Raw genomic sequence first — 27,158 nt, 5'->3', positions numbered from 1 at the left:
AACGACCTTTCTAAGGAACTGCTGTTCATATTTTGGGTTGTTAATTAATTCCATATAACCTCAACACTCCTCCCTTTAAAATGGCCACTTCCCCCGGGTCCCAAAACAACACCAGAGGGGGTGGTGATGTTGGTCTCCCCTTACCGTGAGCGATAAGGCCATGCAGACAAACGTGAACTTCTTGATGTGAGCTGCGGTCACCGTGTTGCTTGTGCTCACCAGTTTATTGCTGGGGTTATTCTAGTGGGAAAGAGGAGGACAGTGGTTATCCCTGGCTGGCCACACGTGCCACTTGAGGAGCGTCTTGCTTCAGCTTTATTTGATGTGTCGGTGGTACAGATGTCACCTGACAGCTGGGAAGACAGCTGTCCGGTTGCTGGACGTGAACATGAACCAGAGGGAGTTGTGGCTAGAGTGCCGGGCAGCGTTTCCTGAATGTGTGCTCCCCTTGGCGCTGGGCCCCCACGCAGCCTAGTTCTAGTGCGGCCCCTCCTGGTCCCTTGGCAGCTCCGCGAAGCCACAGGCCTGCCCCCCTTCGGTGCCCTGTCCTCCCCACCAGTGGACCGGGAGTGTGAGTGGGCATTCTCGGCCCTGCCGCACCCTCCTCCCCTCGCATTCCAGACAGAAGCTCTTGCTTTTCCCCTAACATACTTGGTGTTTTCCCGTTTCTGTGCTTTTGTGCCCCCTTGTCCCGTTGGGTCTTCTGATTTTCAAAACCCCCGTCTTGAGGGCACGTTACTGGCACAGCCCATCTGTTTCTTAAAGCCTCTCCGATCTTTTACTCCAAATTGCCCTGGGGCCCCACTTCCGGGAATGCCGGGTGACCCCCAGAGCTCTCTGGAGGTGCAGATGTATTCAGGGGGCACGCACGGAAGCGTGTGAGGGGTGCACTGGCTCTCTGAGATACAGGGCTGTGTGCCTCACCCCACTCTTTCACTCCTGCAATGTAGCACGATCTTTCTTGAGTAGAGAAGGTGCCCAGCTCTGGTACACTTAATTTTAAGCCAAGAGTGCAAACAGCTCAAATGTGCTCTTGCACACTCCTGAGGTTTCCTGAGGCCATCCCAGCGCCACTGCTAAGTATGCCCATCACCTGGCCCCTCACTACGAAAACCAGCGGAGAAAAGAACCCCTTGCCTCCGTACAGATCCAATCAGTCCCAGACTGATTCAAATCAGGCCCTAAGCACCTGGCTCGTGTCTAGCTGAATGAAGGACACACGGGCAGAGCAATGACAGGTTCCACTTGGAAAAGAGCTTTTGATGGCTCCTTTACTTTGGGGGCTGTGGCGATCTCTCAAATCCCTCACCTGTGATGCCGCCAGCACAAACGTCTGGTTGACGTTTTCCTAATTCCAGCCTCTAAAGTAGATCTGCTTTTCTGAATAACAGATTTTGCTGTCACAGCACAGTGCAAGTCACAGTGGAAGGATCTCTCCATCTCTCCTACCCTGGGGGATCTTTGAGAGAGGCGCCTGGTGGGGGGGGGCTCACCCCAAAGAGTCAGGCAACCTCAAAGCACTCATGTCACCCCTGGTGGGACCACGGGCGTCACCCGTGTCACCCCTAGTGGGACAGCAGGGCGCCAGAGGGCCTTCAGGTGTGCTTTCATTTTGAAAACAGCACATATTTCTGCCAGCAGGGTTGGAATAAACTAGCACGTATCATTAGATTGGCATCTGTGTTTTGCTTTGTTTGCCCAATCTGCTTGGAAACAGACTCTTTCCCAGATGATAACTGAACGTCGGAGAGATTTTGTACAAGTGGAAAACACTCCCAGTTGATATTTAGTGAGAGCCATCAGAAGTTATGCAAGAAATGTTAAATCTCTTATTCTGGAACGCACAAAGAGGCTAAGGATTTCAATTGTCAATGCAGCAAATTCTGCGAGTCCACACAGAGGTGTCTCAGATTTGGGTGAATAGACGGCATTCACACGGACGGCTTGCAGGAGCTCTCTGGAATGCCTGGAAACAATGAGGGAGGCTCCAAAAGGGTTCTGAGTAACTCTAGTTGCTGGCGAGAGGTACGTTCGTTAAAGGGATTTTTTCATAGCACCTAACCTCTGTGATCAAGAACAAAACAAAGTTTTTCTTGGACGCTCCTAGTGAAACTGTATGGTGCTGTATTGTTAAGCTGTATTATTTCAAGGTAGCCAAAAAAATTCCCGATGAGACTTTCCCAGCCAGGAGGTTCTAATACTTTAGTACGTGCTGTTCTCATCAAGTTTTATTATATAATCTGATTCTCTAAGAGCTAGAAATTTAGCAAGAAGACTTACATCCATCTTGGTTTTCTAGGATTTAACTTCTATACGCCTGTTCCTCAAAAGGAAAATAGTGAGGTCTGTCAAGAGATTGGATTAAACTCACGAAAACAGGGACTGCACGGAGAAAAATCTCCTGCAAGCCACTCATGCCTTCTCAAAGTTTGCTCTCAACAGCCTGAGCATTTTTTAGGGGATGCTCTGCATCCTGATGTTACAAGATGCTGATGTTTGAAATAGGTAGTGAGTCCAACTAATAGTCAATTCGGGGAAGTTCCACAACCAGTAAAGAGCTTTGGGCAACACCATGGCCCTATGGCATGCTACGCAGCATGGCGGGAATCCCTGAAAAGTGAGCTGCTTTTCACAGGTGAGTATGGGATGGGACAAGAGGCAGGTGACAGTGACAGGAAGAGCAGCGTGGGGGCTGTGCAGGGTGGAAGGACATCACGGATGGGTGTGTGTGAGCAGAGGTGTGTGTGTGCGTGCCGTGCGCGAGTCCGCTGGTGGACCACAGAGAAGGAGGTGGACCCATAGTGGAGGCTATCTTTCCAGACTTGAGTCTGCACCCCCTCATCCCTGTCAGAGATGCCTGGGGAGTGCCCTGGGTCAGGGCGTGAGGTGGAGAGGAAACCTTTCTGGGGCTCCACTCTGCAGGTCGAGTCCCCTTCCAGAAGCCCATGAACAACTACACATTTGAGAAGCTGGAGGCTATGTGAAAGAGAGAGCTAAGCTTACAGCCTGCGGCTGGGCCTCGCTCTGTGTGCCTTCCCAGGGTTTCCTATGCTGATGGGAGTCTGGCAGAGGGGAGGGGAGGAGGCAGGCCAGCCTTAGCCAGCCAGAACCCACTCCGCCCGAGCTGCCAGAGGTCACTTGCTGGGGTACCCTAGCAGAGAGGCCTCCTCTCCTCATATCCCAGGGCTCTTGTTGGGATCAGATAAAATGGTATCAGCAATGGCTCCTAGCTGGTTCTATAGAAATTCAAGGCAAAGGAGTTGCTGTTAAAAGTACAAGTGCAGGTTGTGTGCTTCTTTCCTATTTTTCATTTCATTTTATTTTTTAAAAGATTTTATTTATTTATTTGAGAGAGAGCACAAGCAGCGGGGAGGGGCAGAGGGAGAGGGAGAAGCAGGCTCCCCGCTGAGCAGGGAGCCCAACGCAGGACTCGATCCCAGGACCCTGGGATCATGACCTGAGCCAAAGGCAGACGTTTAACTGACTGAGCCACCCAGGCGCCCCTCTATTTTTAATTTTAAAAACATTGTACAGGGGCGCCAGGTGGCACAGTTGGTTAAGCGTCTGACTCTTGGTTTCGGCTCAGGTCATGATCTCAGGCTTGTGAGTTCGAGCCCCGCTGTCGGGCTCGGGCCTCAGTGTAGAGTCTCCTTGAGTTTCTATCTCCGTCTCCCTCGGCCCCTGCCCCCTGCTTGCTCCCTCTCTCTCAAATAAATAAATAATTCTTAAAAAAACTGTCTACTATCTTTGGGGGTTATGTTTTGCTATAAATGTTTACAGGTTCAAGTCATTAAGCTTTAAGGAAATAGACATTAATTCAATGATTGGTAGGATAGTCCCGACCCAGGCACAGGCTACCAGTCTGAAGGGTGTGTGCCTGCCTAGGCTATTCCAGCAGCTGTGGGAGGACAGAGTTGCTGTTAACAGAGGCTTTCAGCTGGAATAAGTCCGCTACATCCAAAGCAACCTGGACCCAGGTCGGTTGCATGGACAGCTTCGGGGTGCATGGACACTGAATATACCGGAAGAGATCCATCCAGAAGCTTAGGAGCTCAAGTGCACAATCCTGTCTGTACCTTCATATCTGCTATGAGGTCAGCAAACCATTCATTTAATTAAAACAAACAAACAAACAAACAAACCACGGAAACAAAATTCAATGTAATAAACTTTTTTGAGAGTACATTTTCCCCTTTGCAAAAAAATTAACAATTTCTCAATAGGATAACCTAAAAGTGAATATAGTTTGGAGGGCATTAGAGAATTGGCATCAAGGTAAGCTTCGTTACCTCTGTTATTTTCTGAGGGAAATATTCCACAATTATGTTTGACAACACCCCCTCCCCCCGCCCCCCCTCCCCCACACCACGTTCACCTTTCAGAGGGAGGTGAGACCGGGGAGTATCAGAGCGTTCCTCATTGGAGACGCCTGTCTATCAAAGGCTAATTTTAAAGAAAGCGTTTCAGACACCGCACCGTCCAGGTTCTCACCTTGTCAAAAGCCGGGTAGACAGCACGGATTTCTGTCAGCCAGCCATATGGCATGTGACCCACAGGGTATGTGGCTGTCAGGATTGCCACCGCCTACAAGAGAAAAGAACCAGCAGAGTCAGTGTTGGTGTCCCAGAGAGCATCTCCTGTAGCTGCTCTTGCCACGGGGCAGAGGGAGCTGTCTCTGGGGCGGCCACCGCAGATGGATCACTCCCCACTGGGTGACAAGCACTGGCCTCCGCAGGACGGCCTGGGGGAACGGGGAGGGACAGGCACTCCACTGCCACCATGGATGGGAGTGGGATGCGGGAGCCTGCGTGCTGGCTCGGCAAGCTATGGTTTGAGCCCAGGCCCACCAGACCAAGGTTCTTTGCTCTTTCCATTGAGCCAAGTGGAGTCCTCCAGTCTAGCCCAATTCTGAAGTCCCGAAATGGGACTTTGAGCCCTTTCTGCTCTCCAGATAGTCTTTGCTCAGGGTCCACATCTCTGCCTCCGTTCTGTCCTTCTGGCTGGCTGGGAGTATGCGCTTGTTGGTGGCTTTAGGGTGCTCTCTTTCTGATTCAACCCACTTTTAATCTGTCCAGCCAGGATAGCCCGATTCTGATTTTTAATTTAAGAAACTAAATAAATATTTCTTACGGAGACCAAACCTGTTCTTCCATGAAATTGAGAGTTTCTCCTTTTATGTGGATGAAAAGGAAGGAGTATGAAAACAAAGCATCAAACCCCACATTTTGGCAGAGTATAGGCTTCATCTATTTTAATTAACATAACAGTGATGCCTGGAACATGAGGTAAGTCCCCAGCTGGGCGAAGACACTGCTGTGTGGGCCCAAGGCAAACCTCCCCTTGGTCACCTTCCAGCTGGGTGAAGCAGGGACCCTCTCAGACCTCCCTTTCTGTTCCTCCAGCAGAACCCTGGGATTAATGAGATCCATCACACAGGTTTGCTGGGAGTCCATGAAATGTGCATAAATGGCAGACACGGAGTAGAGGCTCAATACGTATCTGTCCTGCACCCTCCATGCTGAGCCTCTATGCCATTGAGGTCATTTTAGAAATGACTCTACTGTATCATTTACCTTGTCTTTTTGCTTTGTTTTGTTTTAACGGGAAGATGGAATTCCAGCACACAAATGATGGGGGTCACATACTTTTTTCCTGAGCAACTGAAACTGATGTCATTAACTAAGAAAGCTCTTGGGTTACAAGAGCCACCTAAGATGACCTTCGGGATCCAAAACACAAAATCCAAGAACAAACTGAGGCAGGAGAAAGCATCCTGCTTGTGATTTATGTGCTTCTCTTTCCAAGCCTACATGAGCTGCTTCCCAGGACATGGAAACTGGCAGGAGATCCCAGGCTGGAGACACGCTGACAGCGCATTCAAGGGTGACGTGGAAAGAGAAGGCCCTAATGAGTGGCCACCAGCCTTCCTGAAGGATCAGCAGTTCCAGAGACAGAATCAATTCTCCAGAGGGCAGCAGAGGAGGAGACAAATGAAGTAATTCTATTTGTTCATACCATACTTGAAAGATGGAAAAAATGATTCAACTCTTTGGAGTAGCTGCCAGTTTCCAGATAAATTTCTTGAGTTGTGAGTGAGTAAATAATGGAGATCCTCATTTGGGGGGAGGGCAGATTGCCAAAGAGCATACAGAGCCATGATGGGCTGGTGGGGAGGGTACATGCAGGAAGGCAGCGCAGGAACAGGTGAGAGTGGGCTGGGTCAGAATGGGGGCTCTGGGCTTCACAGTCTGGGCCTGGTCACGTCTGCTGCTGCATGGCAGAGTCTGTGGGGTTCTGTCACCACAGCACATCATGCTAACTCCACAGGAAAACCGAAAGGCCATCGGGTGGGAGTCAGACAAATCTGGATTCCACTACCAGCCCGCCTTCTTGCTAGTTTTGCGCCCTTAACAATTGTGCCCTTGCCTCAGATCTGGTCAACGAGAAGAATGAAGGAGATGTTTTCTTCCGTACTCATAAAGGTAAACAGTTATGTGATTCTAAGATCCTCATGGCTTCTGAGTGTGAACGGGTCCCATAATTTGATACCACAGAATTACCTGAGCTCTCCGAATGAATCGCAAACAAGTCTGTATCCACCTTCCCGCCCCCCCCATTCTTCACAAGGTGACCACAAGTGCCCCCATCCCCAGAAACGGCCCTACCTCAGTAGCTGCAGAACTGCCACCAAGGTCCCGGGAAACAAAGAGGTTGACAATAGGCCTACTGATTCTCTGTGTAGCCAAGATGAGGGCCAAAGGCCACCAGAAGCTCAGCATTTTTCTTATGGTTGCATCTCCCTGCGTCAAGAAATGGAGATAAAAATTTACTAAGTTTTAGAAGCAGAACAGAAAAAACAATTCAGAGTCAAAGCTTTTCCTTTTGATGTCAATAATGAGTCAATTCATTGTACTTAAAAATAATATAAGGAAAAGCCTCTGTAGCCAAGCCAATTTGAATTAAAATAAACCATACAGCGTTATTAGAAATTAACTCAGACAGTTGGCAAGTTACCGTGAAATCAAAACACACATTTAAGTTTGATGGATCCAAATCACTGTTTTCCAAGCAGGGCAGCTCTAAGCCAGGCAGAACCCAATTCCATGGCCTGGGAAACAGGATGGAAATTGGTTTTTGTTTAAATCACCAAACTGACTGGCTAGAAGCCATGTCAGTAAGAGGTTAACTCTCAGAAGTAAAAAAAAAAAAGAAAAAAGAAAAAAATTATAATTTATTTTTGTAACCAGTCAGGTCACAAAAGTGCCTAATTATTTGGGTATAAATCTACTACCAAGGTTCTTATTCTCAAAGCTTTGACAGAAGTCACGTGAATGTTCAGAAGCATAAAAATAAAAGCACGGTCAAGAAAATGTGGTTTATTAAGAATTCTACAAAGCAGAGAGGTGTGCAATCTTTCAAGCCTGGCTTTTATGATTTAACTTTGGTTTTGATTCTTCAGAGGTTAAGAGTTACATCGTGGAACCATGCCAGCCACTTTTATTTCCCCTGGTTGGCGGCTCAATGTTCAGAGATGGATTGTCACCATCAAGACCAATTTGATGTGGTTGTCCTAGTGATGTGGAAGCAACTAGATCAGATTTTACTGATGGCCTGCCCTCGGAGGGAGGTAAGTGGTCAATACAATTACTGTTCTGACATGCCAAGAGTAACCTGTGGTCAAGGGCGGGATCAGAGGGTGGAGTCTGGGGACGTATTCGGGGCTATGCGGAATCGCGTGTATGGGCCTCACAGCTCGATGGAAACCAAGCCCAGGGATGTCTGGTACCGAAGGGTAGGGTAGATTAGCATATACATAAGTCAGATAGTGTTTGCACTTATGATGAATAAGTATTTGGGCTGTTCGGGGAGGATTATACCCTGCTAGTATCTGACTCCACTTTGGAGGCGCAGGCCAAGCTCTGCCGCCTTTTAGGAGGCAGGGGGAGCATCTCAGACCTCTCCGAGCTTCGAGGCTCTTGTATTCCCATGGCAGATCTGCGCGCTGTCTGGGGTCCACGTCTAAGTGTTGCTTCTGTGTTGCTCTCATCTACCGGGTGAGGTGTAATACAGCTGCCTGAGGGCAGAGACCAGATTTTAAGCTCTTCTGTCCCGCCCCTGGTGCCTACATGCTCTGCTCACTCCACAGAAGGTGCCCGAATGAGCGACTGCGTTTGGCCAGCACAGAAAGTATAAACAAAGCCTCGGGCCCTGCTGTGAATTTAAGAATAACCCGAATGTGAGTTTCAAGGTACCATGAGCCCCAAATACTTGTTGATTAATATATAGAATGACTTGCTTTTCACAATAGAGGGTACGAAGAACCAAAAATGCCGTATCTACTCTTCAGCCCGACCTGACCCACCGTGCCTCAGTCTCCTGATAGGCAAATAAGGAGGCTGCACGGTGACCTCTGAGACCTCTTCCGTCTCCCGAGGCCATCAACCCTCCACCTGGTCTCTGCCTCTGGACACGCCCTAGCACTGGACATCTTAGGGCATGGGCTTATTATTCAGGTTTCCCATTTCACGGAGGGCTGGGGTAGAACCCCACTGCCCCCGGATGCACAGACAGGCCGTGGGCGCGTTCGAAGGCCGTACCCCCAGCTCCGGTCCGCTCCTGTCGGGGATGATGTCGTGGATGTTCTTGTAGTAGCCCAGGCACAGGGTGGTGCAGCGCACGAGGGCGCCCATGTACAGGGACAGAATGGGGATGAGCAGGGGCTCTCTGCATTCCAGGTGACTGTGCAGTAAGATGGCGACAAACACGACCTGGAAGGTGGGAAGACAAGAATGAGTCGGCGGGGAGGCCGGAACCAGACAACGGGCGCGCTTGCCGACCTCTCGCGCCCTCCGGATGAGACAGACCTCCGAGTGAAAACCGCGACGCCGACGAGGAGAACAGAAACCGGGGCTGGGGCTCCATGCTGCCCTCACAGAATTCAGGGTCAGATATCTGGGCTTCAGGGGAAGAGTACACAATCACTTTGCTACATTCACCTCTAAGATTCTTTTATTTTTTTAAAAAAAGATTTTGTTTATTTATTTGAGGGAGAGCCAGAGCAGAAGCAGGGGGAGCAGCAGGGGGAGGGGGAGAAGCAGGCTTCCCGCCGAGCAGGGAGCCCGATGTGGGGCTCGATCCCAGGACCCTGAGCTCATGACCTGAGCCGAAGGCAGACGCTTAACTGACTGAGCCACCCAGGCGCCCCTCTAAGATTCTTTTAAGGCAACTGTACATCTGGATAAGGTGATTGCTAAAAAATATCTAGACACTTTGGTCCCCTAGACCCCCAAAAGATGTGGTAGAGGTTTGCCTTCTTGAGCCTGGATTCTAACACGCACACGTAATCCACATTGGAGGACCTAAGTCCACAAGGAAAAAGTAGTGGTGATCAGTGATGTATACAGAAAAATAGACATTAACATTGGTAAGATGGAGTCCACTAAAAATGCTGCAAAAAGCACCACTGTTAATTATTAGAAAACAAACTAAATTAAAATTTAAAATACTAACAAAAGTGGTGGAGGTAAAAAAAGAGAGTCAGGAAGGATTAAAATAATAATAAAGTATTGATCTCTACTGACTATATAATCTCTAAAACAAATTTAACAATGTATTTAACTTTCCTGTCTACAAAGATCAGAGAAGCAGCCCAGCCGATGTCCAGAGCCGTCCGGGGATTCCCACATTCAGAAGACCACTGAGCATACACGGTGTGAAAATTAACTAATGGGGAGGGGGACACTCTTCCTGAGCTACGCTGACTTTATTTTTTTTTTTTTAATTTCATTTTTAAGCAATCTCCACACCTAACCTGGGGCTTGAACTTACAACCCCAAGATTAAAGAGTCCCATGCTCTACTGTCTGAGCCGGCCAGGCGCCCGTGAGCTACCGTAACTTTAGTGGCCAAATATCCACGGAACAACAGGCATGCAAAATAGACCACCACTGAGTGACCCTGACCCAAGGAGGCTTATCCCCATCACTGCAGTACCAAGAAATCAGCGATGACAAAAAGTTAAAAAGGAAGCTAGAGACTGAGCATGAGGAACTGGATGAGTGCATTCAGTTACTGGAGGGAACACAGAACGACAGGGTAATACAGAGAAACTTCTGAGCACAGTAAAAGTATCAGATGCTGGAGGTGGTTTGTTTGCAGCATGGGCTGCATCGTGTGTGCCGGCTGTCATTCTCAAACCCAGTACACGAGGCCGATTCGGACCGGGAGCCTCCGGCACAGCTTGGCCGCGTGAACACAACCAGGCTGCCACAGCACCGGCAATGTGAGCCGACACAAGCTGGCGTGGTGCTCAGACTCCTGCTCCCACTCCCCAAGGACGCAGCGGAGCCCACGGATGGAAGTCAAGATGCCCGTAACCGGCTCTGTGCCTGTTCCTTCCAAGTGGAACAAGTATAACGTGTCCACTGAAAATGCAGACACCAGCTGGGGAAGCCTCGCTAACACTGTGTTAGGAACAGAGGACTGGGAGTTCTGTGACGGGGCCCCGACGCGCGGGGACGTCTCTAATGCTTCTGATGCATCTAAGGAGCAAACTCCCGCTCGAACGGGTGCAGCAAGCTGACCGTTGGGCAGACAGAAACCCACAGTGTACGCTAAGATGACTGTGTGTAGAGACTGAAAACTCGTTGTATGAGATAGGAATACAAGGACCAAGCCCCCTCTGCTGCCAAGTCCAGGAAGGCTCCCGGGGCCATCAGGATGGCCACTGGAGATGGAGGCCTGCTGGGCAGGACCACAGAGGAGGATGTGGACAAGAAGGGAAAGGGGGACATGGGCAAAAACAGAAGTGCAGTGATGACAAGAAAATGGCCTGGGCATCGGGGCGGGCTATGTGGGCCCGAGGGAGGGGGATGCCCTGGGCCAGTGGCTCTCACACAGCCTCCCTCACATTTACCAGCTCGATGCCATGGGCCCAGCACCCATCACAGAGCTTACATCTTCACTGTGGGTTGATATCACCACCAAAAACATCAGGTTATTTTCTGAGCAGGAACCTACTCTCATAGTGAGGATTTTCCCAGGGAGAGCCTGCTTGGTGCTGGCCCTGAACTCTGTGCCCAAGAGTCCAGTGATAAAGAGATCGTCCCGGGAGCTGACAGTCCAGCGGAAGAGCAGGGCCAGGAATCAGAACCATGACACTGGCGAGCATCCGCTGACGGGGTGAAGGAAGCGTGGCTTTGCCGGGATGCCCGGCTGCTGTGGGGGAGGGCCTCCCCTTGTGTGCCATCTGAGCTGAGACCTGCAGCCTCTGCAGGAGGTAGGCAGGAGTGGCAAGAGTCTGTGGCAGGTAGGAGGACCTGAGGCAGAGCATCTCCTCCTGAGCAGAGGGGCCGAAGCAAAGAGCCCCGTGGAAGGGGCCTCTGCCACACCAGGGCCCCGAATGGAGTGCCCGTGACTGGGATGCAGGGAGCGAGGGGACGAGAGAAGAGCGCCAGGCTGGGGAGGAAGCAGAGCCCAGGGGTCTTCAGCACGTTGTCTGCCATCATTTTGACTGTTTATCTCAAGAACGCCGGGAAGCCATTTTTAAAAGCAGCTTCTGAGCAGTGGGGCCAGAATTTCCAAGAGAAGAGATCACTGTGTCTGCACTGGGAAGGAAGGAAGGAAGGAGGGAAGGAAGGAAGGAAGGAAGGAAGGAAGGAAGGAAGGAAGGAGCGCCAGAGCAGAGGCAAGTCAGGAGACCTCTCTAGCGGTCCAGGTGGGACGGGTGATCCTTCGGACCCGGGTGACGGCGGAGAGATGGGAAGAGGGCAGATGAAAGACACATCTAGGATTAAAATCCAAAAGGCCTGGTGATGAAGACGATGCTCCTAGGATGGTCCCCAAGCTTCTGACCCGATGACAGTGCCACTGATTTGCTCAAAACCGAAATGCTTGATAGAGAAGGTGTGAATTCGAGCTTACGGTGGCGTTGAAGGATCTGAGTGGAGCCGTCACAGAGGCAGCTAGGTACGTTGTCTGGGGCTCAGAGGAGAGGACCTGGCTATGGATATTTGGGAATCATTGGTCCTGTGAGAGATGGTATAGACCTAGGGCGTGAATTAGATTCTCCTCCAACAGAATACAGTGAGGAGAGAGAAGGATCTTGGGGACGTCCACATTTTCACCTCCAGAGAGGAGGTGTGCCTTCAGAAGGAGGAGACAGACCAGGACTGCGGTGCTGAGTACCAGAGGGAGGGAGTGGTTCGTGCAGGAGGGAGCAGCGAATACAGTGAAGAGATGGCCAATGAGTTGCTGGGAACCGTCCAGTGGATTAAGTGACACAAAGGTCATTAGCAAGAACTATCTGGGTGAGCTGATTGGGGGGGGGCAGCAGACTTGAAGGCGGTAGAAGAATAGAAGTAAAAAAGAAATGGAGACACTGAGCGAAAATCCCCCCTTCCAAAAAGTCTGGCTGTGAAGTAACGGAGACAATTGTAGCTCGAGAGGCTCACGGGAGCCAGAGAAGAGTTCTTGTTGGTCATTGTGTTAAAACGGCAGACAGGTGAGCACGTTTACACGTCAAGAGAAATGACCCAGGGGAGAGAGAACGGATGAGGGAGAGCCGGCTGAATCTGGTTCTGGAGAAAGCACAGGATCCAAGGCACATGTGGAAGAAGTGGTTCTGGACCACAGTGAAAGGGCACCCTGTCTCCCAGAATGGGGAGAAACGCAGATGACGGAGGGTTTGAAGGCTGGCTTGTAGGTCTGGTGGCCAGAAGTGGGAGAATTCGGTTGCTTCAACTTTCTCACGGAAGCAGGAAGGGAACTGGTCTACTGGGAAGAGCGAAGAGGGGAGGGCCAGTCTGCCGTAGCTACTGGAGTCTCAGCGGTGGAGAGTGATGAGCAGAGATACATAGTTCCATCGACGTGTGCCACCGTGTGACTTGCTGCAGGAGCACCCACTACCTGGGTACAGGCGGTGAAAGGTGCATCATAGGGGGTTCAGGAGTGGGATCTTGGCAGAAGGTTGAGATGAAGAGACAGGGACTGACGGTAGTACAGCAACACTGCTGACCTGGGATGGTGGCCTCCCGCCCCGGCACCCTCGGCTGAGTTCAGGAGGCAAGGGCTTGGACAGGAGGTCCCAGTAAGGTCCAACAATGTCCTGAGAATACTCATGTTGATGTTGAGCAAATATTGACCAGGTGATTGTGAATCACAACAGAAACAGCAATATTTTTCATAAATTCTTTGGCAATATATTAGAACGTAGTGCTTTTTTTTTTAATTTTATTTGACAGAGTGAGAGAGTGAGCACAAGAAGGGGAGGCAGCAGAGGGAGAGGGAGAAGCAGGCTCCTTGCTGAGCAGGGAGCTTGCTTGATACGGAACTCGATCCCAGGACCCTGGGATCATGACCTGAGCCGAAGGCAGACACTTAATGGACAGAGCCACCCAGGCGCCCTTAGAACATAGCACTATTGACAGGAATGGTGGGCCCAGAAAAGCATCATTGCATGGATGAACCAAACCAAGAGAACTTTCTTGTACTATGGTGAGAGATCAATTAGCTTAGTAAAACATTTTTTTTAAAGGATTTGATATATTTATTTATTTGAGACAGAGAGAGAGAGCACGCGAGAGCTGGAGGAAGGGCAGAGGAGGAGGGAGAGGGACAAGCAGACTCCACCCTGAGCAGAGCCCAAGGTGGGGCTCGATCCCGTGACCCTGAGGCCACGACCTGCACAGAAACCAAGTCAGACCCTCAACCGACTGAGCCACCCAGGCATCCCAGCTTAGTAAAAATCTTAAAACACAGGAGTTGCCACTGAAATGCAAGGTATTATAAACTATTTTCATTTTACCATTGGCGACTTGCTATCTATCTATGCCAAGGTGGTATTTTCAAAGGACTTTGCCTGAGACCTATCTACTCATAAATTTGGTAATTAACAAATGCTTTCAAGAAACAGAGGAATAAAGCTGGGGGTGGGGCAGGGGCAATAAAAAATTTAGGAACAAAAATTGCATTTATTCCTCCAAACTTTCAAACTACACGGTTTAAAGTAACTACTTCACCAGGCATAGCCCGAGGCCAGATGGCATCTGAATCCAGCTCCCATCTCTTCTACCAACCTGATATGATTACTCTGCCCTTGTGAGCCCTCCCAGCAGGTGTCGGCCAGGACTAGGCTTACAACTGAGAAGGAAATGGCCGTAGCCGTACTGGCAAAGCATTTTTCGGGGATATGGTTTTCTCTTCTACTCTTAGATGCTCACTATATTTATCTTAGGCCAAGTTAAGTTTTGTTTGTTTGTTTGTTTGTTTTATTTGCCCTTAAGAAAACACACATCTATAAATACTCACTGAGTTGCTGATGCCAATGTTGCAAACGAGAGGTGTTTCCTTAATTTCAAATGAACTGACTAGAGTGAACAAGGCAGTTTAGTTCATCTCTCAGAGGATGAATAAAAGTAAGATCGGGACAAAATTCTCTAATAACTCACAAATAAAATTAACAAAGATACATCAAAGGATGACGTGAACTAGTGTTCAGGCATGCTCAGGCGTGCATGCACGTGCAAACACACACACACACACACACATACATGGTGTTAGCAGGAATTAATTTAAATTACTTTTAATAGTGATCCATGGAGTAAATGCAATTAATTTAGAAATGTAATTGTTGGTCTTTAGGGAGGTACTAACAGTTTGGCAGTAGATTATTTCAAAAAGGTGGCTAACAGAACTAGCTTTTCCGATGGGGGAAACGAGGCAGAAATGCACGGAAACGCTCACAGAATGGAACTGAGAATTGGAAAAGGAGATTAAAAATCAGTCCATCCCTCCTCCTCTGTGAAGAAATGGTTCTCTCAAACCTCTGATTGTAATTTATAGATTATAGGAATTCAATTTTCTGCTGAAATTTTTCATGCAGTATCCTGGGTGGCAGAAGAAAGGAGGGAACGTGGAAAACCAGGGCTGGTGCCAGAGCTGGACTCCACAGAAAGGGCAATGTAGGCCTTCTTCTCAGACCGTGTCCAACTTCCTGGCTCTTGTTCAATGTGGGCTAATGACGTGTGAAAGGCAGCCCCGTGTGGCATCTACACGAGAAACAACATGGAAGAAGAATTCCTCTGTGCTCCCTCTAGAGCCGAGGGACAGATCACGTATTGTGAGGCCACACAGAGGGCCAAGTGTGCACCCAGCCAAGCACACTGCGACCCTCTGACCACCAAACACGTGCGTGCTGGGACCCAACGGTCAGCCTAAAGGCCTGAACCTCTGATGCTGAATTTCAATTCCTACCACCCTCCTTCCTGCAGGATTAGACATACTTCTACTGCAAGAGGTCTCATTGTCTCACTTGTTCAACACACCTTCACGGATGTCCACCTTTGGTTTGAGTAACGCAGGAAGGCCCCGCAGAGGGAATGCATGTCAATGAAGCAGGCATGGGCTCCGAGGAGCTCCGACGGGTACACAGACCATACTTACCTGAGCTATGACATCGGAGATGGATGCACATCCCACCAGGAAACTGTATTTGTGTTTTAGGAGAATGCCAGCATGGGTCCATGCCTGCCGGAAAGAAGAGAATTTGGCATGAGAGACGCCATTAGGATTGGATGACTTATGGTTGTTATGATTTACTGGGCATTCCGGAAATAGACTCTCTACCTTCCTTCCCCCTTCAGAACCTTCGGAGCACAGGACAAACTTTCCGTTGGTCAAATGACTGTAACTTGGCCTGATGACTAGGTCCTCATTAGATTTTTAAGTGGGATCAGTGACCGCACAGTATTTATTTAGTACGGATGATAATGGAGCCCAGGGTGCTCGCTAGTTTTCCTGGCAGGAAAGCTAGGTGGATACCAAGAACAGAGGAAACACCATCTCTCTCTCTCTGGGGCAGCCGGAATGACAAGGCAGAAACATTCCCCTTCTACGAAGGTATTATAATGAGGGCTCCAGTTTGGTTCTGAGTTATTATAGTCATTATAGGTTCTCATCAAATGATGAGGGCTCTACTCCTTCCTTCTCTTCAAGTTGGGGCAGGATCTGATCTGACACTTTGCCTCTGAGGGAAATGAAGAGGAAGGTCCTCGAAGGGGAGCAGACGATGAAAAGCCTGGGGGTCGGGGAGTTTGGAGGTCTGAAGTTCAAGACAGGATCTGTGTGAGGGTCATCCTTCTAACCCGGAAAGGCCACCGTGGACCAACACAGCAATAACATTTCGTGTGAGCTACACACCATCAGACAAATATGGTTTATTCCAAGGTCTGTGTCAGGACTTCATATACAGCAGCTGCTACATCCACTTCCTCCCTCAGCTCACAGGTCTCGAGGTGCCAGACGTGGAAAGAAACGCAAACTGTCGATAACATTTGCAAATAGCGGCTTGTGTGCTCCCTTTGTTGACCAAAGCCATCGGGATGATAAGCTTTGTGGTTTTCAATTATTATCTCTCTCACCAATATATTAGGGCTGCACTGAAGGTGTAGGTGTGGAGGGGTGTGTGCCCGGGGAGATTACCTGGCTTTTTATAAGTGTTCGTTATTTTGTTCTTTATGAATCGTCTCTTATTGCTGGGTCTTTGGGGGCAGTTGGTAAATGAAACAGGAAAGCAAAGGGTGTTAATCACCAATGTTCTCGTGTTCCTCTGAGTTTTAGAAACTCTTTCACGACAGATAAATACAGCTGAAGGGAAATGAACACAGGGGACACCAGAGTCTGGGATTCACTTTCAGTCCTGAGTCCCTGACTTAACCGTATAATGGTGATTCTTCTGTGTGTTCACAGAGCCCCCATATAGATGGGGGGCAGGCCTCAGAGCCATATCAGGACTCTGTCTAGGAAGCTGGGCTTCTACACTTTTGGGATGTGATAAAGGTCACTTCACTCAGTTTTCCGATTCCAAGCACTATTGTGCCCCCTTAGGCCGGCATGGGGGGCCGTGGGGAATCCAGTTCTAGGAAATCCAGCCCCTTTGCCTTCTTTCTTTTTTTGGAGTATATGTCAACTACCAGAGTAAATACAGAGTAATTTCTTATTTGATGATAAGTAAGAACAAGAAAATCCAGGTACCAGTGCTCCAGTGGCCAAATTCTCCCACTGACACTGATGTCACATCAATTGAGAATCAGAGTCTTTGCGTGAAAACTGTGAGTTTAAGGTCATTGTGCAGACTGGTGGGAAGCGGTCAGAGAGTCCATGGGGCCACGTCCACAAGCTAATGACAGGCAGTTTTAACACTCCTGATAACACTGGAGAAGATGGACCACACGTTGTTGACCTTGGTTCATTCCTCCAAGGATGTGGGGCTGGAGTCTCACCTCCGTGTGGACGCCCACTTACCTCACACATCTACAGTACATAAAACTTGAGGGGAGGGGTGGCGAAAAACTGTACAAATGAACATATTTTTCAGTCTCCTCCCAAAAGTAATCTAAAATGGAGCCCAAAGAAGGGGTTCATTTTCCAGCATTGGACATTACTGGAATTTTTTTTTTTTTTTTGCTAAGTCTCTTTTATAACTCTTGAAAACACAGAGGAATAGAAAAAAAGCATTCTCTGAGAACTCTTCAGCATCATGACAAAGAATTTAATCTATGGAAGTGAGCCACCCTTAGTCATGTAGTAAAGCTGGTTATTAAAGTAATGAAATCCTATCCATATTTTCAAGAGATTCTTATTCTAAAAAGCTTTGGGTGCTTAAGCCACACAAATGGTAAGTTTATCAGAAAGCTGGCCTGATCGCTTGATCCTGAATATATCAGAAAAGAACTTTATATTTAAATGAAATTTTCAAATAGGCTCTCTTGCCTCTTGCCAGAACTTTGTGGCAAGTACAGACGATTCTCAACAAATAAATGGACAAGATGGGCTGGTTACGGGTCAGTGGTCAGCTGGAACCATTCTGCAGTGCTGGTGGGGGTATAAAATGGTACAGCTGCCATGGAGGTCAGTACGAGGGTCCCTCAAAAATTAAATACAGATTTACTACATAATCCGGCAATTTTACCTCTGGCTATCTACCCAAAAGGATTAAAACAGGAAGTTCAAGGAGGTATTTTATACCCGTGTTCATAACCCATTATCAAAATAGCCAAAAGGTGGAAGTCACCCGGGTGTCCATTGATGGATGAATGGATGAACCAAATGGGGTCTCTACAGACAACAGAATATCGTGCAGCCTTAAAAAGGACATTCTTGGCATTTGTTACAAGATGGAGGAAGCTTTAAGGCATCACGCGAAGTTAGATGAGCCAGCCACAAAAGGACAACTGCTGTCTCATTCCGCTCACAGGAGATCCCTGATTGGTCAAATTCACAGAGACAGACAGTAGAGCAATGGTCCAGGGGTGGGGGGGACTGGAGCACGGGAAGCTAGTGTCTCATGGGGACAGAGTCAGTTTCACAAGACAAGGGTTCTGAAGATTCACAGCCATGTGAAGGTACTTCATGCATTGAACTGTATCCATAAAAATGGCTAAAATGGTAAATTTTATGTTATGTACACCATAATTTTTTTAAAGTGCCCACAGTTACTCACCATTGCATCCATAAAAGGGAAGGCAGCAAGATACAGGAAGGCCCTTCTCGTTTTGTTCCCCACAGACTCATCCACATGGTGCAGTTTATTGATAATGTAGTAGCCTAAGTCACTATAAGCTGCAAAGGGCCAAAGAAACATACGCGGCAATATTTAGAAAAAGTTATCTTTTAGGCTTTTCATCTCAAAGGTGCAAAAACAGCGTTAAATGTAATATTTGGTTTTTTTTTTTTTGGTGTAGAAAAATGAGAAAATGTAGATGAGCATATAGAAAAATAAATCATCTCCAACCTCACTCCTCTACCCAGAGGGGGTCACAGTTAATGCTCTGGGTTCTAACTGCCCAGTTCATTTATGGGTGTGCGGTGGGCACGTGCATGGGGTACGCGTGTGTGTTTTAACACAAAAATGGGATCATATCGTATATGTATTCTTTTGTAAACCATGAACATCTTTCCATGATTTGCTTCCACACTTTAATGGTTGCAATGAATTCCTTTTTATAGGTTTACTCAGCATAAACTTACTCAGTCTCCTACTATTATGCATTTAGGATGCGTCCATTAGTTTGATATCATGAAAGGGTGCTTGATGGATCGTTTGGAAGCTGAATGTTTATACGGAGTGTTACTTATTTACTAAGAAAATTCCCAGATGTTAATATGCCTTTTCTTTTTGGGGGGGGGAGGGGCAGAGAAAGAGGAAGAGAATCTCCAGCAGACTCCCTGCTGAGTGTGGAGCCCAACGCGGTGCTTAGTCTCACAGCCCTGAGATCATGACCTGAGCCAAAACCAAGAACTGGATGCTTTACCGACTGCGCCATCCAGGCGCACCTGCTAATATGCCCTTTCAATAAAATATGTTAAAGCTAGCTTTTCATGGCTTGCTATTCTTTTTGTTTCGTCTTTTGGGAGAAGCACGTGGGCATTGAACTGATATAGGCTGAATGAATTTGTAGCTGCCGAATAGATATAAAGGAAGAAAAAGAAAGGTCTTTCTAGTGTATTAGCTGGGCATTCCAACAGGTACTGTGAGCAAAGATGAAGTAAACGATTCAGGTATTTTTACCTCATTGATAGATGTGTAGACTAGATCAGAAAATAATAATCTTTGTGTTTTTCATAGTGTTTTACATGGTGCTTTAATAGCACTGTTCCTGCTCTTTTCATTTTTCTATAAATATGAATATTAATGCAGTGGACAACTACAGAAGCTGCTTTGAAATCAGAAAGGAGACAGGACGCAGTAAGAGTCTCATTTTATGTGAATAATAAGACCCCTCCCTCCACTTCAAAGTTTGGGGGATGACTTGGAACCATATGAACTGATAAGAAGAAAGTGATAGTAGAGAAATGAGCCTCCACTCTTTTTCCGGATTAGTCTTGCATCATAGGAATTTTGAATTAAGTCAGGTCTTCGGGATGATATCACAGATATTCAGATGCACAAATGGAATCCTAGATGGGGAAGTAAAGTGGTTTCAAGGGGCAGGGGGCTGGAATGGGTAAGACATCCTGAGAACAGGTGGGATGGGGGAGGCAAATGCAGGAGGAGAGGTCGAGGCTCTCCAAGGGGGGGCCGGGGGGAAAACCAAAAAGTGAGCTGCCAGGAGAGCAAACATGTCAGGGGTGGAGCATGGTGGGGCCAGCAGAGCCACTGAGGCAGCAAGAAGAGAAATCCAGGAGGGAGGGGAGGCGGCAGCTGTGATGTCCACGTTTGGATCCGAAGGCACACGGATTAGATGAGACAAGCAGATTAGAGAAGGCTTGACCTGCCCCTGGAAGGCTCGGGGGGGGAGCCCTGCAGCCTGCCCTCCCCACCAGGACAGAAGTGCACTCAGACCTCAGACAGATGGAAACGCAAGGCCTGGATGAAGGTGTTCCTTAAGAGCATAAATGGTTTACTTGGGGTGCTGAAACCTGGAGGTTTTGTTATTGTTGCTGCTGATTATGTGTACATTCATTTCATTCAGTCGGGGACCGGTCACTGTGCCGGAACCTGCCAGGAGGCGACCCAGCCCCAGCCCAAAGACTGCCCTCGGCCCCCGACGGACAGAGGCTGGGGGCGGGTAAAGGCAGCCGAGCTGGCTGAGACGAGCAACGCAATGCCAGGAGTGAGAGCCGGGTGGCTAGGAATAGCTCATGGGCTGAGATTCCAGGGTAAAGGTTAGAGCCCACAGACAACGCCACGGACTGCGCTTGACGGGAAAGTGGGGAAGGCCGAGACCTAGAGGGGCCGTGAGACAGGATGAGCCGTGTCCCCACAGAATTCACATGTTGAGTCCTGCCCCCACGGACTGCAGAATGTGCCCTTATTCAGCGACAGGGTCATTGCAGATATAATTAGGTAAGGTGAGGTCACACTGGAGCAGCGTGGGCTCCCAATCCAATATAACTGGGGTCCTTCTAAAAAGGGGAAGTTTGGACACACAGGTGGACACACACAAGGAGAATGCCTCATGGACGTGAAGGCAGAGATGGAGGTGATGCGTCCGCACACCCAGGAAGGCTCTAGGTTGCCAGCAAACCACAGAAGCTTGGGGAGAGTCCTGGGAGGAAAGCAACCCTAATGACCGCTTGATCCTCCAGCCTCCAGAACTGGGAGACCATACATTTCTGGGGTCTTAGACTCCCAGGCTGGGATACATTGTTAGGACAACCCCAGCAAAGCCACACAGGTGGCTTCTGAGAACGGGAGAGAGAAGTCTTTTCCCGGGAGGCTCTGGGACCCATGAGTTGGAGCGGTTGAGAGCAGGGCATGCAGTTCGCTTGTGTGGTCCAGGGTGGGTGGGGGTGGCTAGAGATCAATATAAATCAGTTTCTCTACCTTCTGGAGATAGACCTCAATGTACCTACTGATTAGAATGTATCAATGAAAACATCAAAAATAGTGCCTCTCTGCAGGATAATGAAGATGGGCGGAAGATGCGCTGAAGGAGGGCTGGGTGGTGAGCTCAGGGGGCCAGGTTTTCTGACTCTGCCCCTCCCACACCCTTGCTTTTTTCAGCCTGCAGCTGGTCCTCGGCTCTTCCACCCTCCAGGTTCCAGGAGACTTTGGGACTGATGGGCCTGCAGCTGTTTTTTACCCAATCCCTCCCTCCTCCCCTCCTGTGCCCTTGAGCTGTTTCTGGCTGGAGCTGTTGGCTGGGGGTAATTGGTTGAAAGTGCTTTGCATAGAGTCCATAATTACCAGGCCGGCTGCCCTAACATTTATGGACCATCAATTTCTATAAACTGCCCTACCTCGATTGTTCTGAGACAGCTTATATTCCTTCCGAAGAGCAGAACATTAAAAAGAAAAATTAAACAAGGCTTCTGAACAAGACGTAAACAGATTTCATGACGTGGCCACAGCAGGGAGGACACAGGCTTGAACTTTTTATAGGTAGACAGCTTTTGACCCCACCCAAACAGGAAGAAACCAGAAGGGCCATTCAAATCCCTAGCTCTTCTGCCCTGGGCCCATCAGGGTGACGGACTCTTTCCAGAATCAGTGGTTCTCAGGCTTGTTCATCCAGTAGTGACCGGCGCTTGTTGCAAAATAGCCACAAAATATTAATATTAATCAAGACAAGTCTGTATACCTATTTTCCCCTGGGAAGTGAGGAGAAAGCCCTCCTCCCACTCTAGTAACAGGGTAATATGCGCATTTCCAAGAGGCGATTTGAGAACCCTTCTTCTCGTTCAAATTCCCAAGTTCCCAGACTTAAAAGTCTCACAAGTCCCACGGATTATGCTTCTCTGTTTACTGGGCTTCTCACAGAGGCAGGTAACCTGACCCCTGTGTTTCTAATGAATCATTTCCAAGTGTGTGTGCTCGTATGGCTGATATTTAAGTCACTTCCACACATATGGTCGAACGGCTCATATGCGTCAGGCCCGTGCCAGCTGACCTGAAGTGGCTGGTTACCGGCATGGCGGCTGGGACACCGACATAGGACACCCCTCTAGAGGCTGCATTGTTGCAACATTTATCTGGAAGATACGGGTGTGGGAAGTACAATGCTGCCCAGGCCCTGGAGATATATCATAAACCCATGCATAAAGTAAGTACAGCGAATGTGAGATTTTTAACACAAGAACGTAAATTTGACCTCACTGGTGTTGAGTCTCAGTGGAGTGGGATTTGTAATAATTTACTGCATGATATCTTGCTTCTCTCTAGAGAATGTGCCTTATTCATACCTGAATTCCCGGGATCTAGCCCACCGTTTGCCACATAGTAGGTGTTCAATATATACTGATTGAACAAAAGGCATGAATCCATCGTCCCCCAAAGGAGGGATTGGGGTAGAGTGATTGCAAGAGGTCCCCGATTCTTCTGTCCTCCTTTTATCCCTACTCTGCGATATGATTTCACAGTTCCTCTGGTGAAAAGCTGGAGTCTGTTTCCCACCCCCTTGAACCTGGGCTGGCCTGGGATTTGTCTTGGCCAGTCGTGCACAGCAGCAGAGACGGTGGCCACTTCAATTCTTGGCCTCAAAAGGCCTGGTGGGCCTCTATCTTCTCACTCGGGGTATTGCTGTAGCTGTCCACACAAGCTCAGGCTGGTGGAAGAGAGCCCAGCTGTCCCAGCAGGGACATCTGGACGAGCCCACTGTTGGCTGACGGCCCCCCAGTGAGCCCACCAAGAGCCGCCTCCCGACTCTCAGCTGAGCACAGTCACTGAGTACGGAGGGGGGTTGGTTACGTGGTTACAATACATTTTGAGACTATGCTGAGACTGTCCGTGTCCAGCACCCTCGGTGGTTTCAATGATGTCAAGTTTTACCCCTTTACCCTTTTCAGGATGGGTCTATAATCCGTGAATAATGGAAAAGTTAGCCGACACGGGAAGACTGACGAATGGACCCACTCTAGAAGTTACTGGAGGAGCTTCGGGACTTGTTCTCCCGAGCTGTGCTGACTGCCCAGGCTGCTTTGGGACGTGGAAGAGGCCTTACAGGTCACTGCTGAGAATCAACTGTGTAAACAAAGAAAACAGCCGCAGCAGTGGTTTCTCCATCTGTGTGAATTAGGTGGTCAGGCGCCACTAACTTCGTGCAGGTGAAATTAACTTGGACTCAAATTAACCAAATACACGGTCAGCAAGTTTTCCTCTCTTTCGTGGATTAATTAAGAGGGGAAAGTAGGAGAACACCTACATCCTGACCACTGGCCTAAATTAAGGTTTGGTCGTGGCAAACCCCATGCCCTGCAATTTAAAAAAGTGGTGTCTCACAGATGCACCCATAACAACAGTAGTGGTCACAGTTTAGCTAAAATGAGACACTTATTGGTGGCTGCCCAACAAAGACCAGGAACCAAAAGCTGGAAATGCTCCCAAGGCTCCTGCAGTTTCGATATCGAGAGCCAGGCTCTGGTGCACACAGAGCAGACACGAACTTTGGGGTTGGTGGATTTTCTAGACTTCAAAGTCTGTCAGTCCAACAGAATTCCAAGAGTCTACTCAAAACAACTGCTACATCGATCTGGGACGTAGAACCGTTCTGATTCACACGTAAGATTTTATAATTCTCTTTTAAAAAGGAAAATTTTAGATTTAACTTGAAAAACGATGATTTTTTATCTTGATGACCACATGTTTCTTACGCCGGTTTCCATAACACAGGACACTCAGCTTTTCTTTTCCGTGATTACAGACGCCTAGTAATTAGCTATTAGTCCCAAAGCCTTATGCAACTATGACTAAAATAGGGAACGTTGGGCTTATTTAAGAAATCTAAATAAACTGGTAGCAAAAGGGAACTAATTTACACATTGTGACACAAATTATCTAGACCTACTCGTTTCACGTCTGGAATTTTCCCCAAGGCGTATACCAGATCAAATCCAGCTGTAGGATGTTTCTTCAAAGCACATGCACAAGTTTGTATTCAGGGCCTGAGTTGAAGGAAGAAGAGCATCTCCTCTCAACCCCAGGCCCTGAAGCTCTGGGCCCAAGTTAAATGATCAATATCAACACTTTGGCTCAGAATCTGGCCCGTGAGTAGCATCTTCTTATGGTTTCACACTGTTCTCAGCACAAAAGTCTGTGCTACATTCAAGAGGAAAACCAAAAGTGTCTCGCCCCATTTACTTTTAGATTCACGGTCGTGCGAGTAACCATTGGCTGCCATCTGGATACACCCTGAACAGTTTGGGTTAATTTTCTGACTCCTTTATTCACCACTGACATTCATGGAGCTCATGCAGCCGGTGCTGTTTTGAAGGTACACGATGGATTTATGAGGTGTTATTCATGGGTTTTATGCAACTGGGCTCAATAGATGTGCCACTCAATTTTTATGCCCGGAAAGCTGAGCTGTTTGAAAGCCAAGGAGCCCAGGCTCTTAAGAGTTTTATCGTCACCCAGAAGGCAGCAGAAGCAGGACTGAGGCTCCAAAGCAAGTCCTTTTCCAAGGTCTTGGTGCCAATCTCTGCGGGTCAGGGTATGTATGATATAGCTTTCTTATTTTTTCATGGAAAGAATGTTATGCCACAGTATTTAGTCTCGTCTTTGAATAAAATAGCCTTGTGAGCCCCTAAAATAGGTTAATTTCAATACATAAAACCATCTGTTTTATTTATTTAACACATAAAACAACCATTTGTTCTCACTGCTGATAAGCATCAATCCTAAATTACCACCATTCTGTTTTTATTTTTAAGATTGAGTGTGTGTCAGAATGCGTGTCTCTAGGAAGCCTGGGCCATGTGGTTGACCTTACTGAAATCACTTCCTCTCTGACACAGGGCTTGGGAGTCAAAGAATGAAAGCTAGGACTTCCCAGGGAAAACACATTTTCCTTTCTTGCGCGAGGAGCACAAACCCCATTCCTTTCATCCCTTGAAATTTTCATGATAAATGTTTTAATAATTACTGGAGAAATCACTTACTACAATAAATGCATTCGGATGGCTGGAAAAGAACAAGAAACGACCCAAGCGAGCGCCTTGCGCGAGGGTCAGCAGCCTTACCTATCAGGGTGTGGAAGATAGCAGCAATGGCGCCGGCCACCACCATGCACAGGACAGCTTTGGTCCTGTCTCGCTTGCTGTTCACAAACACCAGGCCCACATTTTTAAAGTCACTCATGGGACCCGTGAAGAACTTCATTAGGGAGTACGCCAGCCCATAGCTGGCTAGCATTTCCACCGCATCCTCCTTGACAGCAGCAATACCCCGGTTCAAGGCCTGTGGGGGGAAAAAGACAACCCACAAACAGCATTAGAAATGTCGTCGCATCTCCAGGGACTCACACTTCCAAAATAAAAACTCAGCAGACAGGTTTCTATAGAAACGCTAGGCAGCTTATAGGGTAAAGCTCACTATAATTTGATAAAGGTTATTAGTTTTCATTTTCATCCGTATTAGCTTTGGTTCGAAATATCTTCTTGTAGGGGAGATATCTGCCCGTTGGGGTTAAAATAATAGAGGAAAAACCCAACAAGCATTTTATGCTAATACCAGAAAATAATTCTAGGAAGTTTTGGTTAAAAGCTTTACCTGTTAAATTTTATTTGTGGCCTGAATTTATGTAAGGACAACAGGCATTCTAGAAATGAGTCAGACACTTTGTACGGAGTGGGTGATGGCTTTTCTTTTTCTTTAAGGAAGGGGGAATGTGTGCATGTGTGTGTGTGCACGTGTGATTGCGTGTGTGTGTGTACCCATAACCTGAAATACTATGTATGTGTTATGTAGGTACCCTTCATAGCATAGAGTAGATTCTATGCTATGAAGAAAGTATTGAAGGGGTGCCTGCGTGGCTCAGTCGTTAAGCGTCTGCCTTCGGCTCAGGTCATGATCCCAGGGTCCTGGGATCGAGCCCCATTGGCGGGAAGCCTGCTTCTCCCTCTCCCGCTCCCCCTGCTTGTGTTCCCTCTCTCGCTGTGTCGCTCTCTGTCAAATAAATAAAATCTTTAAAAAAAAAAAGTATCGAAGGAATATATTATATAATTGACGGATGCTATTTACCCAATTCTTACTATATTTTAATTTGAAATGTATTCCTGAGCTCTGCGCAAACAAGTATGAAAAGAAAATCTTTAAACCAAAAACACTGTTTTTGGATGATGCTTGCTCAAGAAGTTGTGATCACAGAATATTCTGATCTCTTTTTTTTAGGGATGGAGTGGGGAGAGCCAGAGGGAGAGGGTGAGAGAGAGCATCTTAAGTGATGCTCCAACTCACAACCCGGAGATCATGACCTGAGCTGAAATCAAGAGTCAGACGCTTACCCACTGAGCCACGCAGGTGCCCCAGAATATTCTGATCATTTTCACCATCCTCCACGAGGGACCCTGTGAGGTACCTAGGCGGCCTTGTCAGGATGGCATTTCCAAACTTACTTTCCTACTTGCTCGACAAATTACACCACAGATGGTGGGAATGGATGTCTAGGTGGAGAGAATTAAAAAAACAAAGTCGCTAGGACCTCACCTGTTCTTTAGGAACAGGAAACTGATTAAGGAGAATCGGCTTTCTATGCAGGCATAGGCTTTTAGAAACAGATGTAGTGTAAGCACGAACAGTAAGTTTTGATTGCTCAGACAACTATTTCAAAGAGGCATCCACTTTCAAGAAAACTGTTGTGAATAAACCCATGGCCAGCCACACGACTAGACAAAGAGTCAGGCTACCTTCCTCACCACTAAGGCTCCTTTGTTTTAGAGATC

At 47.9% G+C, this 27,158-nt stretch overlaps 1 protein-coding gene across 1 annotated transcript in view; it reads right to left on the bottom strand.

The window, feature by feature from the left end:
- The window catches only part of ANKH (ANKH inorganic pyrophosphate transport regulator), a 130,188-nt gene that overhangs the window by 28,955 nt on the left and 74,075 nt on the right, over positions 1-27,158 (bottom strand). The window contains exons 2-8 of the mRNA XM_027606340.2: positions 25,458-25,674; positions 18,499-18,617; positions 15,441-15,524; positions 8,598-8,768; positions 6,666-6,800; positions 4,492-4,584; positions 145-240 (exon numbers count right to left, since the gene is read on the bottom strand). Coding sequence (XP_027462141.1) covers positions 145-240; positions 4,492-4,584; positions 6,666-6,800; positions 8,598-8,768; positions 15,441-15,524; positions 18,499-18,617; positions 25,458-25,674 — 915 coding nt within the window. The remainder of the gene's footprint in view (positions 1-144; positions 241-4,491; positions 4,585-6,665; positions 6,801-8,597; positions 8,769-15,440; positions 15,525-18,498; positions 18,618-25,457; positions 25,675-27,158) is intronic.

This window comes from Zalophus californianus, chromosome 5, assembly GCF_009762305.2.
Source record: "Zalophus californianus isolate mZalCal1 chromosome 5, mZalCal1.pri.v2, whole genome shotgun sequence".
Classification (NCBI taxonomy): domain Eukaryota; kingdom Metazoa; phylum Chordata; class Mammalia; order Carnivora; family Otariidae; genus Zalophus; species Zalophus californianus.
Note: the sequence above shows the minus strand (reverse complement) of the source record. Positions and strands in the feature narration are given on the sequence as shown.